Source organism: Chaetura pelagica, unplaced genomic scaffold, assembly GCF_000747805.2.
Source record: "Chaetura pelagica isolate M959 unplaced genomic scaffold, ChaPel_1.0 scaffold49, whole genome shotgun sequence".
Classification (NCBI taxonomy): domain Eukaryota; kingdom Metazoa; phylum Chordata; class Aves; order Apodiformes; family Apodidae; genus Chaetura; species Chaetura pelagica.
Window position 1 is genome coordinate 1162943 of NW_009970715.1, and position 15128 is coordinate 1178070.

General features: G+C 42.9%; 2 protein-coding genes across 2 annotated transcripts in view; one reads left to right on the forward strand and one right to left on the reverse strand.

Moving 5' to 3' along the window:
• The window catches only part of RABEP1 (rabaptin, RAB GTPase binding effector protein 1), a 28533-nt gene extending 20272 nt beyond the window's left edge, over positions 1–8261 (forward strand). Inside the window, exons 10-17 of the mRNA XM_010006031.1 lie at positions 1–117; positions 1342–1440; positions 2780–2920; positions 3657–3846; positions 4137–4192; positions 5025–5123; positions 5897–6013; positions 7619–8261. Coding sequence (XP_010004333.1) covers positions 1–117; positions 1342–1440; positions 2780–2920; positions 3657–3846; positions 4137–4192; positions 5025–5123; positions 5897–6013; positions 7619–7720 — 921 coding nt within the window. The 3' untranslated portion in view covers positions 7721–8261. The remainder of the gene's footprint in view (positions 118–1341; positions 1441–2779; positions 2921–3656; positions 3847–4136; positions 4193–5024; positions 5124–5896; positions 6014–7618) is intronic.
• Positions 8262–12008: 3747 nt separating this feature from the next.
• Positions 12009–15128, reverse strand: part of NUP88 (nucleoporin 88kDa) — a 10696-nt gene continuing 7576 nt past the window's right edge. Inside the window, exons 11-16 of the mRNA XM_010006033.1 lie at positions 14314–14439; positions 13687–13752; positions 13399–13479; positions 12933–13059; positions 12441–12559; positions 12009–12072 (exon numbers count right to left, since the gene is read on the reverse strand). Of these exons, the coding sequence (XP_010004335.1) occupies positions 12009–12072; positions 12441–12559; positions 12933–13059; positions 13399–13479; positions 13687–13752; positions 14314–14439 (583 nt within the window). The remainder of the gene's footprint in view (positions 12073–12440; positions 12560–12932; positions 13060–13398; positions 13480–13686; positions 13753–14313; positions 14440–15128) is intronic.

The following is a 15128-nucleotide window of genomic DNA, read 5'->3' on the forward strand; positions in this document are numbered from 1 at the left end:
GTGAAAAAGCTACAGGTGATGCTGAGACAGGCTAATGACCAGCTGGAAAAGACAATGAAAGATAAACAGGAATTGGAGGATTACATGAAACAAAGTGCAGAGGATTCCTCTAATCAGGTACAAGCATCTTCTAATTGAGATGGTAGGAATCATGAAATGTTATTCATAAGTATGTAGCAAGAACTCTTGGCTTCTGTTAGGTATGGATGGAATACCTGCTACAGAGACAACAAAATTAAGAATTCCTAGGATAAGTTAAGCTCCACTTGAGTCTGTCACAGTTTCTAGATAAGTCTGACCTGTCTCTAACATCATGGTATCAAAATTTTGGCCCTATAATTTCATTTAAAATCTTGAAACCTGTTACAAAGGTGGAATTTGAGAAATGTTTGAGTTTTGAAGTGACCTGTGTATGAAATCACCCCTGTGTGCAAAGTAGCCCTTGGTCCCTGTTCTTGTCAGTAGAAGTGGTATTATTCGTACTACTTGCTCTCATCAATACTTGACACTCAGCTAATGGTCTTGAGGTGAAGATGTGCATCTATTGAGTAGCTGAGCTGGCAGTAACAGTTGTTGGTCCAAAATATGCACTAGACTTCTTTAAAATAATATCCCACTGAAAAGGTTTTTCAGTTTGAGACATGTATGTAACAAGAGAGGCAAATAGGGTGTGTGGTAGTCATAGCTTTCAAAAGAGGAGTCATCACCTTTTGGCCTGTTAAAGATCACAGTATTAGGGAGATGCTGTGTACAGGACATGGAATTTATTTCAATTGATCTGGAAGACCTTTTTCATCCCACCATTATGTTTTTCTTAAAAAGAAACAGTGGTCATTAGACAAAGTCTGCTTTAGATGGCAGGAACATGTATGTGCATTCTTTATTTTGGCTGTACCAGGGTGCTCTTAATTAATTAATGCTTATCTTACTGCTAAGCATGTGTGGTTGTAGAGTGACTTAATTGTGAAGTTTTTGAAGCTCTGTGCTTTCAGAGAAGGTGCAATAAATTATCTCAAAGAAAATGTTGAAAACATAGTTGCTTTGCAATTTCCCTGCAGGGTTTCTGAATGGCTTACGTGGAAATTTGATCAGAGACAACTGTTTATTTGTTGTTTAGAGTTTGGTAAATAAAATATAATCATACTACTGATACAGAAGCACAACATCTCACTGAGCTGAGCTGTGCTGCTGCTTTACTGAGGAAGGGCTTAGCAGAATGAACTTTATTTTGAAATTTCAAAATATATGTTAGTGAAGATAACAGGCAAATTATCAATAGTTATTTCTCCTTCAAAATCTGTTTCATGCTTTCTGTCTTTGTGTGGGTTTTCTTTTTTTAAGATCTCTTTGCTTATGGCTAAATGTCAGAAGTCAGAGAACTTCCTCAGTGAGCTGCAGCAGGGGTTTGCACAAGCCAAGAGGAGTGTCCAGGAGCAAATGGTAAGAGCTCAAACCCAGAGATCACTTGAGCAGCACTGTTTGTCTAACCTTTGGAGCTCAATGAGTTTGTGAAAGGCTTTGTCCTGCTGCTCAGCCATGCTTGGCTCAAGAAAGATGTGCATCTGAATGTGTGAAGATACTGATTGAGAGCAGGTGCTGGACCTGTGAGACTTTGTAGGGTCATACTTTCTGTGTTTGTGCAGGTTGATTGATATGGATCACTCACCAGCTTCTTCTGCCCCTTATTCTGAAGTCAGAATAGATTTTTCTCAAGACAATTTTTTAGGATTTGTCCCAAGTACCATCACTAGTGAATAGTTTCTTGAATTTTAGAGATGAGTGCTCAGTGTTTTTACAGGTCAGACTTAAAATATCAGCCCTAAACCCAGGTAGGTATGGGAGCTTACTTTTTTTTTTTTAAACTATTTTGAGCATCTTATAGAAATCAATGAGAGAACAGGAATAGGACCCCATTTTGTAGGCAGAATAAAGTCTGTCTTCCTCAGAGCATTCATTCCCTTCTGTATTCGAATAAAACTTCTTACTTCCTTTTCATAGCATGTAGGGACTAAGCATTCATTCTTAGTAATGAGAACCCAAATATATTGCATTTCTGGGGCCTGGGATTGTCTGTAGAATATCAGGACATTGTAGAAATGTTCTGTGTGATGTTCTGCCCAAGTGCCCACCTAATGGAGATTCAGAAAATGTATTGATCTGAAAATGCTTTTCATGCCGTCCACCTGTAATACAAAGGGTACCTTCTGTCAGAGGTCAGGTCCTGTTTCCCTGGGCAGAAGCAATCATTCCTCTCAGAGAAATTCCCTGGATTTTTTTTCTACTGTATTGCAAACTGTTTTCTTGATCCTTTTTCTTCACAAGGGATCAGCTGGTTTGATGTTTTTCTTGGAAGACAGAGGGAGGCAGATGCTTTCTGTTGAAAGTTTCAGGATGAATGTTTAAGATTTTTGAATAACCTGATTTTACAGCTGAGTTGTTAGGTGGTTTTAATAAACATCCCTGCCAGTTCCTGAAACCACATGTGATTCCCCCTCTGCCCCCACTCCATGAGCACAGCTAGTAGGTAAATACAGAAGAAAGCTGGGAGGCTTCACAGTGCTGCATTTATCACTTTTCCCTTCTCACCTGCCTGTGCAGTTCAGATTGATCTTGCCTTTATTTCTGGTGCACAGACCAGGCAAGAGAGAACTGATCCACACCAGCATTTTGTTTTCCTTCTTTACAATGAATATCAATTCACCCAGCTTTTAAAAACAATGACAGTAACTGGTCTGAGCATGACTCTAAGTGAGAATTTATGTTTTTCTTTGCATTGGAGGCTGTCCTGACACAGTCAAGGGAGCAGGTTTCAGAAGAGTTGATGAGACTGCAAAAAGATAATGAAAGTCTTCAAGGAAAACACAGCTTGCATGTGTCTTTACAGCAGGCTGAAGATTTCATTCTACCAGAAGCAGCAGAGGTAACACATTTTAAAATCATTACCACAAATAATGCACGTGACTAGATCTCCCTGGAAGAATCTTTATCAAAAAGATGACTCAGGTAGCACAATGAGCAACAATCTGGATTTTAACCCTGTAAGTCTGTGATGTACAAAACCAGCAGTCTGATCCCACTGTGCCCTGGATGTGCTTCAGGGTAATAAAATGAGTTAACTGTGGCCTGAGGAGTGCTCTGTTGTCAGGAGACTCTGGGCTTACCCAGTTCTGGTAGTTAAGGCTTCATTTTGCAAGTGGGCACACAAGAGATCTTTAAGGAACCTTCCAACTCAAACCATTCTGTGATGATTCTGTGATTCACCACAGCTCTAGTGTAGATGTCGATTCAGTAAGTTTAGCTAAATCGGTCACTTTAATTTCTATCCAGGCATTAAGACCAGTAATAATCATTAAATAATGATAAGCCTGGTGATCCTTTTCATGGCCACTCTCTTATGCTCAAGCACATCAGCCTTAAAAGACTGAAGGTGAAGGGCTGGACAAGAGTCATAAACCTGAGGAAACATGAATCTTCACAGGTTACTGTGGCCAAGCAAACTGTTGTGACTTTGTTTAATACCTTGTTGGATGCAAGATCTGGTATGGTGGGACAAACCCTGGGATAAACCTTTGCCTTTGGCTTGTGTGTTGATAAAAATGTGAATACTGTGTGTCTCTGGAGATTCTAACACAAAACTTTGCCAACTGTTGATTCAGGAGCTCCGTGAGCTGATCTTAAAGTATCGTGAAGACATAATCAGTGTGAGGACAGCAGCAGATCACCTGGAGGAGAAACTGAAGGCAGAGATTTTATTCTTAAAAGAACAGATTCAAGCTGAACAATATTTGAAAGAAAATATAGAAGAAACTCTACAGCTGGAAATAGAGAATTGCAAAGAGGAAATAGGTGAGCAGGGGTAAAACCGTCTCAAAATAGGAACATTAGACATGAGTGAGATAAATTAAGACTTGATTTTGTGATAAGTAGACTTGTCTGAATTTTTAAAACTGTCAGTTTTTGATAGCAGATACACCAAAGCTGTGCAGCTGTAAACAAAAATACTATTATTTGCTTACATTTGAGGTACCTTTGTAGCATGTGCTTAATTTTCCTTTAAATATTAACAGAAGTAAACAGGGTATGTCCAGTTTCCTGTGTTTTTCTTGTATTTAAGCTTTAATATTCTTGGTTTGCAGCTTCCATTTCCAGTTTAAAAGCTGAACTGGAAAGAATAAAAGTGGAAAAGGAACAGGTAAGGAGGCTCTCACTGTGGGATGTTTTGTTTTGTTTTTAACCAAAGAGAATAGGATTCTTTTTCTTTTACTGGTTTTATCAGTGACACTGGATTGGTGCCTGTGACATCAATGTCTTCATATCAGAGAAAATGAACTTTTTCCCATTTGCCTTTGAGGTGTCAGCAACACTTTACATCTATTTTTATGTGATGCCCAGTATTTGAAGGGAAGGAGGGCTGAATTAAGGAAAGGCTTCTGAAACATATAACATTATTGTTCCTTGATCTCAACCTACCTGTGGGATGCTAGAGGATGTATTTGCATAGATAACTCTCCCTCTCTGTAAGAAGGAAAACCAGGCTGTGCATTTGCACTGGTTTTCTTACTGAAGGAGCTGACACTGTGCTGGGCTATTGCAGCTATTGCAACTCTTGGTATCAGCTAAGATTGTAGATGCACCCCTGTTGTAACTCCTACTGCCACCATTTCAAAAGGAATGCCTGTGAAGGGCAGAACAGCTGGATTGCTGCAAATGTAGGACTGGGACACATTTATGGTTCTCTTCCTTAGAAGGTGTTTTGTCTGTTTATTGATCTGCAACCAAAACATTAAGTTGACTTCATTCCTAACTAATACTTGGCTGCCTAGTAATAACCTAGATGGCAGGTTTGGCCAGTTCTCTCCAGCTTCAAAAGGATATAAATGGAGAAAAAGATGCTATTTAGGTGTTTTCTGTGGCCCTAGGGGAGATTATTGAGGTGTATTCAGGCTGTTCTTCCTGTGCAGAGGGACTGTTAAGAAATTGCAATGTTAGGAGTCTTAGTTAATGCTTCTTTTTTTATTTTATAGTTGGAAAGTTCTTCGCAGGAAAACCTGCAGCAACTGGAGAGTCTGCAGGAAGCAAAAAACACTTTAGAAGAGCAGCTGAAGAAGGAGATGGCAGCAAAGGTAGATGTGAAGCTTAGGTGTGAAGTATCTGTGCAACTTTTAAGGTGATCAAACCGTGGTCAGAGAATGTATCACTACACAGGAATGGAAAGGAAATCCTTTACATGTTGATAAGATTCTGGCAGTGAAATAGTGTGCTTAAATCCCCATCCCAATCCCTTTGCTCTTGGATTTATAAAGCCATGGATCTAAAATGCTGCTAATTTGAATATCTCCTTTGAATTGTGTTGCAGTGTTAGGCTCCAGTTACATCTCTGCATATAGCAAGCTTCCTGGTTGAATGCTTTGATACATCTGAATATATGTCATTTTGTTGTTGCTGTAGGACAGAGGAATTGATTGTGATCTGCTTTCTCTCCCCTGGTTTTGTTTTTTTTTTCCCCTTCCCTAAAGGAGTTTTTGACTAAAACTCAAAAGACAGCAAGACAGTTCTGTTTTCACCAGCAGATTACTGCCCTCCCCCATGGGCACGTTTCACTAAGACCTAGAAATCTGCTTTTTTAACTTTACTTTGAGATCCTTGGACATAGTGCTGTGAAAAGACATGAAGCTTTTTCATGCTTTAACCCATCTAATGAGGATGTTTGTCTCATGGGTGCTAACCCCTGATTTTGCAGTTAGGAAAACAGACATATAGAGTGATTGGTTTCATTTCTTGACAGGAGTCTGAGAATAACCACGGTTCTTTGCTCTAGTGTCACTTTTTAATCAGTTTATACAAGCTTCTTTTTAATTCACTGCAAGCTTAGCATAAAGAATCTCTCTCTCTTCAGGCAAACCTTGAGCAGCTGGTATTTGAAGAGAAGAACAAAGCTCAGCGGTTACAGACTGAATTAGATGTCAGTGAGCAAGTGCAGAGAGATTTTGTAAAGCTTTCTCAGACACTTCAGGTAAGGGAAATTAAGTCAGTTTGGGTTTTTTGGTTTTTTACTTCTCCAGAGCTGTTTAAAATAAGGAGCAGTTGTAGATGTTATTATGTTGTTATTTATGAACTACTTTAAAAGTTGTCAGAGTAATAAACTGGTCAAGTATTCCTAGTATAATATTAGTATTAAAGCCTACTGGGGATTTTATTCTGATTACTTGGTTCCAACCAATTCTCAGCAGCAAAAATACACAATTACTGTACTATCTAAAACTCTCATTCTTGCTATTGTCACTGTTACTAGTTCCAGTTTGTCAGGCTGATCTCTTTTCTGTTAACTGTAGAGGGCATGGAGAGACCTGCAGGTTCTGTGTTTGTGTCTGTCTCCTCAGGGAGCCAGGCTAGATTGGTCTCACCCTGTGTCTGTTTTTAGAATTTGCACCCCTCTCACATTCCAGCTTGCTGGAAGTCTTGCTCACAAAGGAGGCAGTAAATCTGAGCACTGTTTCCTTTAGAGTTCTTGGGCAGCCTGCTCAGTGAAATTCAACAGAATTAAAAGTACACTTTTTTTGGGTCAAGTGTTCAAGTTTATTTGGAAAACTAGAACAGAAATATAGGAGATTATTCACTAGTGAGAGTTTAGCTGCATGGACAATAGGGAACTGTACTCCTTTGTTCTGGCTATTTATGGAGTAGGTAGAACAAAGGAGACTATTGATTTGTCCTGGCTGGTGAAGTTGCTTCTTGCTTGTCATCATCCTCTCTATTTTATTTTTTTTCAAGTACTACATGCACTGGTTTATGCAGTTCTTAGAGCAAAAACTTACACACCCCTTTGAAGATATGCAGCACACTCTTCCAAAACTCACAGATATTTTAGCAGGCCTTCAGTACTGAGCTCAGTAGGGCTGTTGTACCTCTGCATCTCGTGTTTTCCTTCTGCCCCTAAGGACTGATCACACATGAGTTTCTCAGCAGTTGGTGCTCTCAGTTTGAACAGTGGTTTGTACCATCTCCACTGTGTGCAGTACAGGATCTGTGGAGTAACATGTTACCATCAAAGGAGGATTTTTCTTGATAGTCAGACAGGATTAATTCTTTCCCTGACCTTCTCAGCAGAGCCTGGGCCAGTATGACTTGTGGGAGGTGTCCCCTGGCCAAGTTAGGGGTCAGCAATGGAGAGGATTAATTAATTAACCTCTAGTTGGGAATTGACAACTAAAAGCTCAGGTCCTAATACAAAGATTGTAAATGTTTGAAATATAATTTGAATTTAGCTCTGATCTGGAGAGGTCTATGTTAGATCTGCACTTAGACATTGCTTTGCACATCCCCTCCAGTTTGGCTGGCCAGTGTGGTGCCACTGACTGGTTACTGAGGAAAACACAGGGATGACGAGGGCTTATTTGAGCCCTTCAGAGAGTGGCTTTTTATTGTAAAAACCCAACTGCCTGATGTCTTCCTTCCTGCCCGTTCCTGGTTCTAAATTCAGCTTGTCCTCCTTCAGGCCTTTCACCTTTCAGCCAGTGATGTTTTGATACCTCTTCTGCTGGCACTAGGGATGGCCAGCACTGCCTGGTCTGTGCTCTTGCACTTGCCCTGGCTCATGGCATCTCTTGGTTCCCTGCAGGTGCAGCTGGAGCGGATCCGGCAGGCAGATTCCCTGGAGAGAATCCGTGCAATCCTGAACGACACAAAACTGACGGACATTAATCAGCTGCCTGAAACATGACACCCTGATCAGCTGGCTCCAAGGCTGCATTTGGGGTTTTTAACTCATCTTTATAGCAACATTAATTATTATTTAACTCTAACCGAAAGAGCAGATGACACCAGAGGGGAGCAATGACTAAGTTTTGTTTCTAGAGGGGAAAAAGGTTTCGTACTGGGCAGGAAGAGAGCACCAGGGTGATGTGCAGTGTAGGAAGGAGAACTTTCTAATGGAAACACTAATGAGTGTGGTGTTTCGTGTTCCACTGAGTGGGATCAGTCCTTACCTTCTGAAAAACTTCCCCTCTTTTCAGCCAACTTCGTAACCTAATATAGAGTTTTGGAACATTTACCCCCCTTGTCTTTCCCTCTTTCCTTTCCCCCCACTACTGTGATCAAAGTAGCTGCTGGAAACCATATTGTCCCTCCAAAACATTGAAGAGCAAAGTGGTTGAAGTTTTTCTGTTTGAATAGTCAGTAACAGTATTCAGCTAGCAGAGAGAATGAGGTGTAGAGTATGCTGTATGAATATTTTATATTAAAATATGACTTTATTAGCAGGACACTGGATATTGATCTTCTTTCAGTACTTTTTGTTTTTTCCTTTTTACCATTTTGTGGTAACCACTTTTTGCTGAAGACTCTGAATGCTGCTGAAACGTGGTGGGCATGAGTGAGCTGTGTGTCTCCTGAACAGATAAATGCTAATCCCCAAAAAAACCATAATGAAAAATGTACTGAGAATTTAGCTCCTTGAAATTTTTCTATTGAATTCTGATACTTCCTGAAAAGCACAAGAAATGCACTGTTTTGTAATCTCTTTTCACAAATGTCATTGAGAATATGGAACTACAACTGGTTCTTTCTCATCTCCAAAGCTGAGCAGCACCTGTAATCCCTGCTGTGTTACTAAAAAAAAAAAGGAAAAGGTAGTAAAAAATCCTGTGCATGTCTGAGCAGGGGCACGGGGATCATGCAGGTCTGCTTTGCTCCAGTGGATGGCACCAGGTGTAAAGGTGTGACCTTCCCCTGGGAAGGTGCTGACTGGAGCAGTCAGCACGACCCCTCCTCCCTGGGGGGGGTGTGCAGAGCAGGGATTGTTCCCTCATCCCAGAGCACAACTGCTGGAGCTGCATTTTGTGCTGGTTCAGGTTGGAGAGGCACAGTGCATCTCTGCCCTCTGGGTGTTCTGGTGTCACTCTGACCTGACTCCAACGCTGCCCCATATTTCTCTAACCTACCTGTGTGAGGTGACAGCAGAGGCAAGGAATTCTCGTGGTCAATCAGGTGCTAGCAGGTTTGGGTTGCTTGTTCTGCAGATGTATGGCAGTGACATGGCCATTCCTCCTCTTGTCCTTCTGTTATTGAGGTGTCAATGGCCTCATGGATGGTTGCAGGGGCTGGTAATACTGGTGGTGCAAAATGAGCTTTTGAACTGGCCCCTACTTATGACTCAGCTGAAAGGAGGTTGAAGGAGCAGGTCATTACTCTCCAAAATGTGCCACTTGGACTTTCCTCCACTGCTTATTGGTTTTTCTTTACCCACTTGGCCATAGATCTGAAGGTGATGAAGAAAATGCTCCAAACTCTTAATGCACATGACTACAGTTGAAGTGCTTCAATCCCATTTTTAGCAGTGTATATATATCCTGCTACTAACATACAGTTAGAGCTGGTGGTTTTGAAGAGGAATGCCTTAAAAACAGCCAAAAAGCATACAAGCTCAATTCCTTGTCACTCATTTTATTCACCCTAGCAATTAACTCCTTTCATAATCCTGACATCCAAGAGCCATTTTTTTCCTGCCTTAGGAATGACTAGACTAAGAGATGGCAGAATTGTCATCTTCCTAAGATGACACTTCATTTCACTTACAGGTGAAACTGAAACGTGGCTTTGGTTCTTTATTAATTGGCTAGTACCCAATTTTGCATTTTTTTTTAACCTTTCTCATGATTTTCTGAACTGTGAGGTGACACCAGCTGCCTCCTGATGCATAAATCCAATACCAGATGGTTTGCATTTGGTTTTCCAATGGTTAAGGTCCTAGTCTGTTGAATAAACTTTGGAGGAAAAAAAAAAAATAGGCCTTCATTAGGAGCTGCAGAATGAAAAGCTTTTTCCTATGTTCCCTTCCTTCCCAAAAACTAACTCCTAACTGGTTACTGATACTTAACCTGTGCAGCAGTGTTTAAGGAAGCCTGTTGCTGTGTGGCAAAGCTACAACAAATGCCATCTCTTCAGCAAGCTGAGCACTTAGGGAACTGCATGTGAAGACTTAACAGAAAAAAGACTTGTTGAGTTTCTGGCCTGCCCCAGTGCAAGAGAGGGAGGGGAGGGCTGTTGGTGGCCTTGCAGCATCCCTGGCTGCTCCGTTGTTGTGCCCTTCTCAGCAGCCTGGCCCTCCTCTCTGCTTTAAATAACCAGGGATGTAGCTGAGCTCCTGAGATGGTTTCACACAGGCCCAGGCTGGTGTGGCTCTGCGTTTGTGGGGTTTTAACATATCGTTGCCATGGGTTTCTGCTGGCTGTGGTGTGTAGGGGAGAGAGGTGGGTGGGCAGTGAGTTTGTGACCTTGCACAGGGCCAAACACAACAGGTGCTGAATGGAGGGGGCTGTGACCCCCTGTGCTGGGGTATTTCACTCATTGGCCACGTAGTTGGAGGGGGCTGGGCAAGAAGGACTGAGATGAGCACTCACCCCAAATGGCTGGTGCTGACCTTGGCTTTCTTGCTGTTGAACCAGGCACCTGGAGGCAGTGAAGAAGGGTTGCAGTCACTGTGGGGTTGCTGTCCTCTCTACCACCTTACTCCATCAGGCACCCGAACACCTTTACTGCTGGTTCTGCAGCTGTGATCATTTTAGAGCTGGAACACGAGTGACATTTTTCACCAACTGATGCAACTGAAGATCATACCTTTTTAACAACATCTTATTTTTAAATTGGAAGCCTGACTGTTCACAGAAGTGGTGGGAGACGTGCTGACTCCAGCCAGCTGTCCTGCTAACCCATGGGGGCTGTCCCACCCAGGGAAGGAAGGCACAGCTTCAGAAGCATTAAGTGAAGCTTCTGCTGAACTTCAGCAACTTAAAGGGGCCTTTAAAAAAAAAAAAAGTAACAGTGTGTGCCAAATTTGCAGAGCAAATTTAAAAGCCTGTAAATTAAGCATAGCAAAAGCTCTGGGTGTAGATACTCACTGGATGGATTATGGGGTTATTGCTCATAAAAGCATCAGAAAAAAGTCTCTTTCCTCCTGTTCTTGGTGTTCTGGAGCTTAAGTAAGGTGGTAGGTTCTCCTTGCTTAGTAAGGGATTGTTAACGGGCACGACTTCTAACCTGGCAGGTCAGCTATGAGACACAGGGTGAGTGGGTTAAACATGGGGGGGTCTGTCCATGCAGGCTGTAAAAGGGACGAGATCAAGTTTTGTATGCATTCCTATCCTTGTATAGTCTTAATCTGTACAAAAAAAATGTTCTTGCAGCATGTCTGGTAACCTCATTACCTAACAGGTACTAACAGCCCTCCTTTCTCCACAGCTTTACTTTGGCACCTCTTACTGTGCCACTTTTGTAGCAGTGCAGTACTACTTTTCAAAACTGAGCTTGACCATGTCACCTTTTCTAAGGGGTGGGAGGGTGGGGACAACAATTATTTATTGTCCATGTAAGGTCTGTCTACAGCAGATAAATAATCAGCCTTTTCTTGCCAAGACAGACTGCAGAGCCATCTTTTGATAAAGGCAAACTGAGTGTTGGGAAGTTAATACTGCATTCCAGTGAACCAAGCCATTGGTGTCCTGTGCAATTGTGGGTGTAGAATTCTGCTGTCTCCAGGATTCAACTGTAACCATTTGTTAACTGTATTGAAGGTGTGTCCTTTATGAAGAAAGTGTTCCAAATTAAAACCAAACCAAAACAAAAAGCTGCTGAAGTGTGTGCTCTTCTCTGGTCTTTCTACTCTGCCTTCTGCCACAGGCCTCTCCCCCCTCACAGCCACCTGCCATGGACCAAGGGTAGGAGAAGTCTCCCCAGGAAGGAGCAAAACCTTTCCCCACTACTGAGCTAGGAGTAAGTATCCCACTGTGACATAGTTAAGGTTTAAAATACCTTCTCCTGGGAGCAAAACAAAACTGCAGTATGCAAGGAGTCTTCTCAAAAGTATTTTAACAAGCCAACTTTACAAAATAATAAGTAAAAGGTATCTTGTTCAACATACAAACGTTAAATATCCAAGGGGAAGAAAAAAAAAGTCAACAGGGAAAATTAAAGCTTGTCCAGCCTTTTGGTGTAGGGTCCTCACTGTGGATGTGTCAGAAGTTCAAACGGGTTCTGATCTCGTTGATCTGTTTTACCATGTCCCTTATGAGTTCTCCCCTTCAAGAAAAAAGAAATCCAAGTCAAAAGGCTGCAAGTCAGGAAATAAAATATTTCATATAGTAGGAGCAGAGAACAGGAGCACTGTTGCCAGGAATTTTGTTCATTATAGGCTGGATACAGACTGCTAAAATATCCTTGGGCAAAAAATAGCCTTCAACTAAATCTGCTTTAGGTAGGGTAATGGTGCCAGTGCTGTGTCAGGGGCTGGCACCATTTTATGCTTCAGACCACCTCAACAACCTCCAGCTGGTGCATCAGGCAGCCCCTCATGCAGCACAGAGGTTAAATTATACCCTGGAAACTGGAATAGAATTGATTAAATGCCAGAGCTTGAATTCCACAGTAGGAACCAAGCTGTAACTTACTCTTCTTTCAGGACAGTTTGGATGCACTTGCTCTGGTAGGCACTGAGGGTGATGCTGGGTTTTCGGGGGCTGGTGCCCTTCTCCATCTTCTGCTGCTGGTATTCCTTTTTCATTTTCACCTGGAAGTCATGCAGGAAAGGACCCCAGTCAGTGCTGGCACTGCCTGCCAATGTGAAAGCTGGTTCCAGTTACGGACTGGTGTGTCAATCTGCAATGAACTGATGCTCTTTGGGTTAAAAATATGTTTCCTTTTGTACTTTCCTCCCATAGAGAAGACAGAAGGTGAGTGCTGGGCCTGAGGAAGCTGTGGAGATTGTCTTTGTTAGGGTTCATGCTGGGTTGGAGCAGTTCTGTCTATATTATTAACAAGGATCAGAAGTTATTTTAGTCTACTCTTGCTGGTTAAACAGAAGTATAGAGGTGCTCTCAGCACTAGCATTAGGTGTGAGTGAGGTGTTGAGTAACCTACCAGCCAGATGATCATTCTCTCACCTGTCTGATGGCATTGCTGAGGTGCTGCAGCTGGTCATGTATGGTCTGCAATTCTTTCCTCATGTACCTTTCACTGTCTGATAGAACAGGAAGACGAGAGTGGAAATTCCGCAGTACTTTCTTCATCCTTCATGGACAAACCAAGAAATGCTGTTCAATTAATTCAATTATCTTACCTATTGGACCAGTTACACTAAGCTGAGTACTGAGCCTTGCACTCCTGGCTCTCTTCCTAAGCCTTAGGGGCTTAAGACTTGACTTACCTCTTTCCTCCACTATTTCTAAACAGCGAATTCACTCAGTCTAGACATGAAAAATCACCACTGAGCCCCAGCACAGAGCATTTGGAAGCCCAGGCTTCTAAGCAACCAGTTTAGCACTGCCCACCCAGCTCTTCCACCACACCTGCATCTTTCTGTACACGAGCAAGGTGTCTGTGATGGCAGAGAGAGCAGTTGGCCCTTACCTGTTCATGATATCTTCTTGCTTCTCTTTGGCTTCCTCATACTTGTCAGCCAGGCGCTCTGCCATCTCCCGCAAGCTTTTCCTTTGTGGAGTGAGAAACTTTACTTTAGCTGGATGTGGACCCAGAGCAGGAGCATGACCAAGCAGTGAACCCACAGGCCTAACCAGGGCTGAGAATGCATTACTCACTTCTCACTGGTTTCACACAAGACCCTGCATAAAGCACTGTTTGCTCAGAGATGCATTGTTCTGATGTCTGACTTGGTAAGAGCAGACAGGCCACACTCACCTTTCCTCTCGGCAGTAGTTAAGATCTTCCAGTTGTTTCTTTTTCTGTTCCCTCAGCAGCTTCACTCTTAAAATAAATACACATAGCATCAAACCACCCACAGCAGCAACCCAGCTGCATCAGGAGTTGGGCCACACATAAAGTAAGACACAAGTGATTAATGCTCCTAGGACTACAAAGAGCTGGAGACACTGAAAAATGGGCAGAGGTGAGAACAAAACTCTTCCATTTTGTCCTGACTTTCTATGATCAAATAAATATCCATGATTTGAAGCAGCAGAGACTTATTTAATGCAATTTTCCTTTTAGCAGGTTTGTCAGGATTCTTGCTGGGGACAAAGAATATCCTGCCGCCCCCTGGCACAGGCAGAGTGACAACAGCAGACCAGAACTATTTTGTGTGTTTGCTTTTTTTCCTTTCCCCTGTGAGCCACTATAAAGAATAAGTATCACACTCTCCCCTGCCTCCCCTGGTAACTCAGCTTCCAGTCCTGCTGTTCCATTAGTCTTAGGTGGGTACATTTTACTCATTTACAAGGGTTAGTCCAGCTGAGAAGTAGCCAGCACTCAGGGCTGTTGTTCCACAGAGACACTGTACAGCAGTTATTTAGGAGGGTTTTGTGTTACCTTTGCTGGATTTCCTCTTTTGCCAGGTCCTGTTTCAGAATGTACTCCTCTCTGAACACCTGGGTGGCTCTGCTAAGAAGCTGAAGGCATTCTTCAGGGGGAGGAGCAGCATCCTTGTCAGCAGACCTTCAGAATATCAGAGACAGGGTTTTGCCATCCTGCTCTAACGTTTTCCTTTGAAAGGCTGAACTCCTCACAGTGTTTATGGCAGAGGCTCTGGGACTCACTCACAGAAGCAAGGGACTGTAATGAAATCCCTTTGCTATAGATCATTTCTCTTAAACAAGGAAATCCCAAGGTATCCTAAGATATTCCAAAGGCAATGGGACAAGCAATAAGCAACCTCATCAGCTGAGGTTGGCCCTGCTGTGAGCCTGAGCCTGGGCCTGGACCAGGATTATCCCCCTCACATGCTACGTCCTTAGGTGATTCCATGCGATCCCTGCGTGGACAGGAGTGGTGCCCAGAGCTCACTGTGTCCAAGCTGATGTGCTGATGGACAATGATCAATGTTTACAAATCTGTTCAGGGCAGTGTCAGGAGGACAGAGCCAGGCTTTTTTTCAGTGATGTCCAATGACATGACAAGGGGCAGTGGGTGCAAACTGGAGCCCAGGAGGTTCCATGTGAATGTCAGGAAGAACTTCTTTGCTGTGAGAGTGCCAGAGCCCTGGGCCAGGCTGCCCAGAGAGGCTGTGGAGTCTCCTTCTCTGGAGACATTCCAACCCCCCTGGCCACATTCCTGTGTGATGTGCTCTGGGTGCCCCTGCTCTGGCAGGGGGGGTTGGGCTGGATGATCTTTCCAAGTCCCTCCCA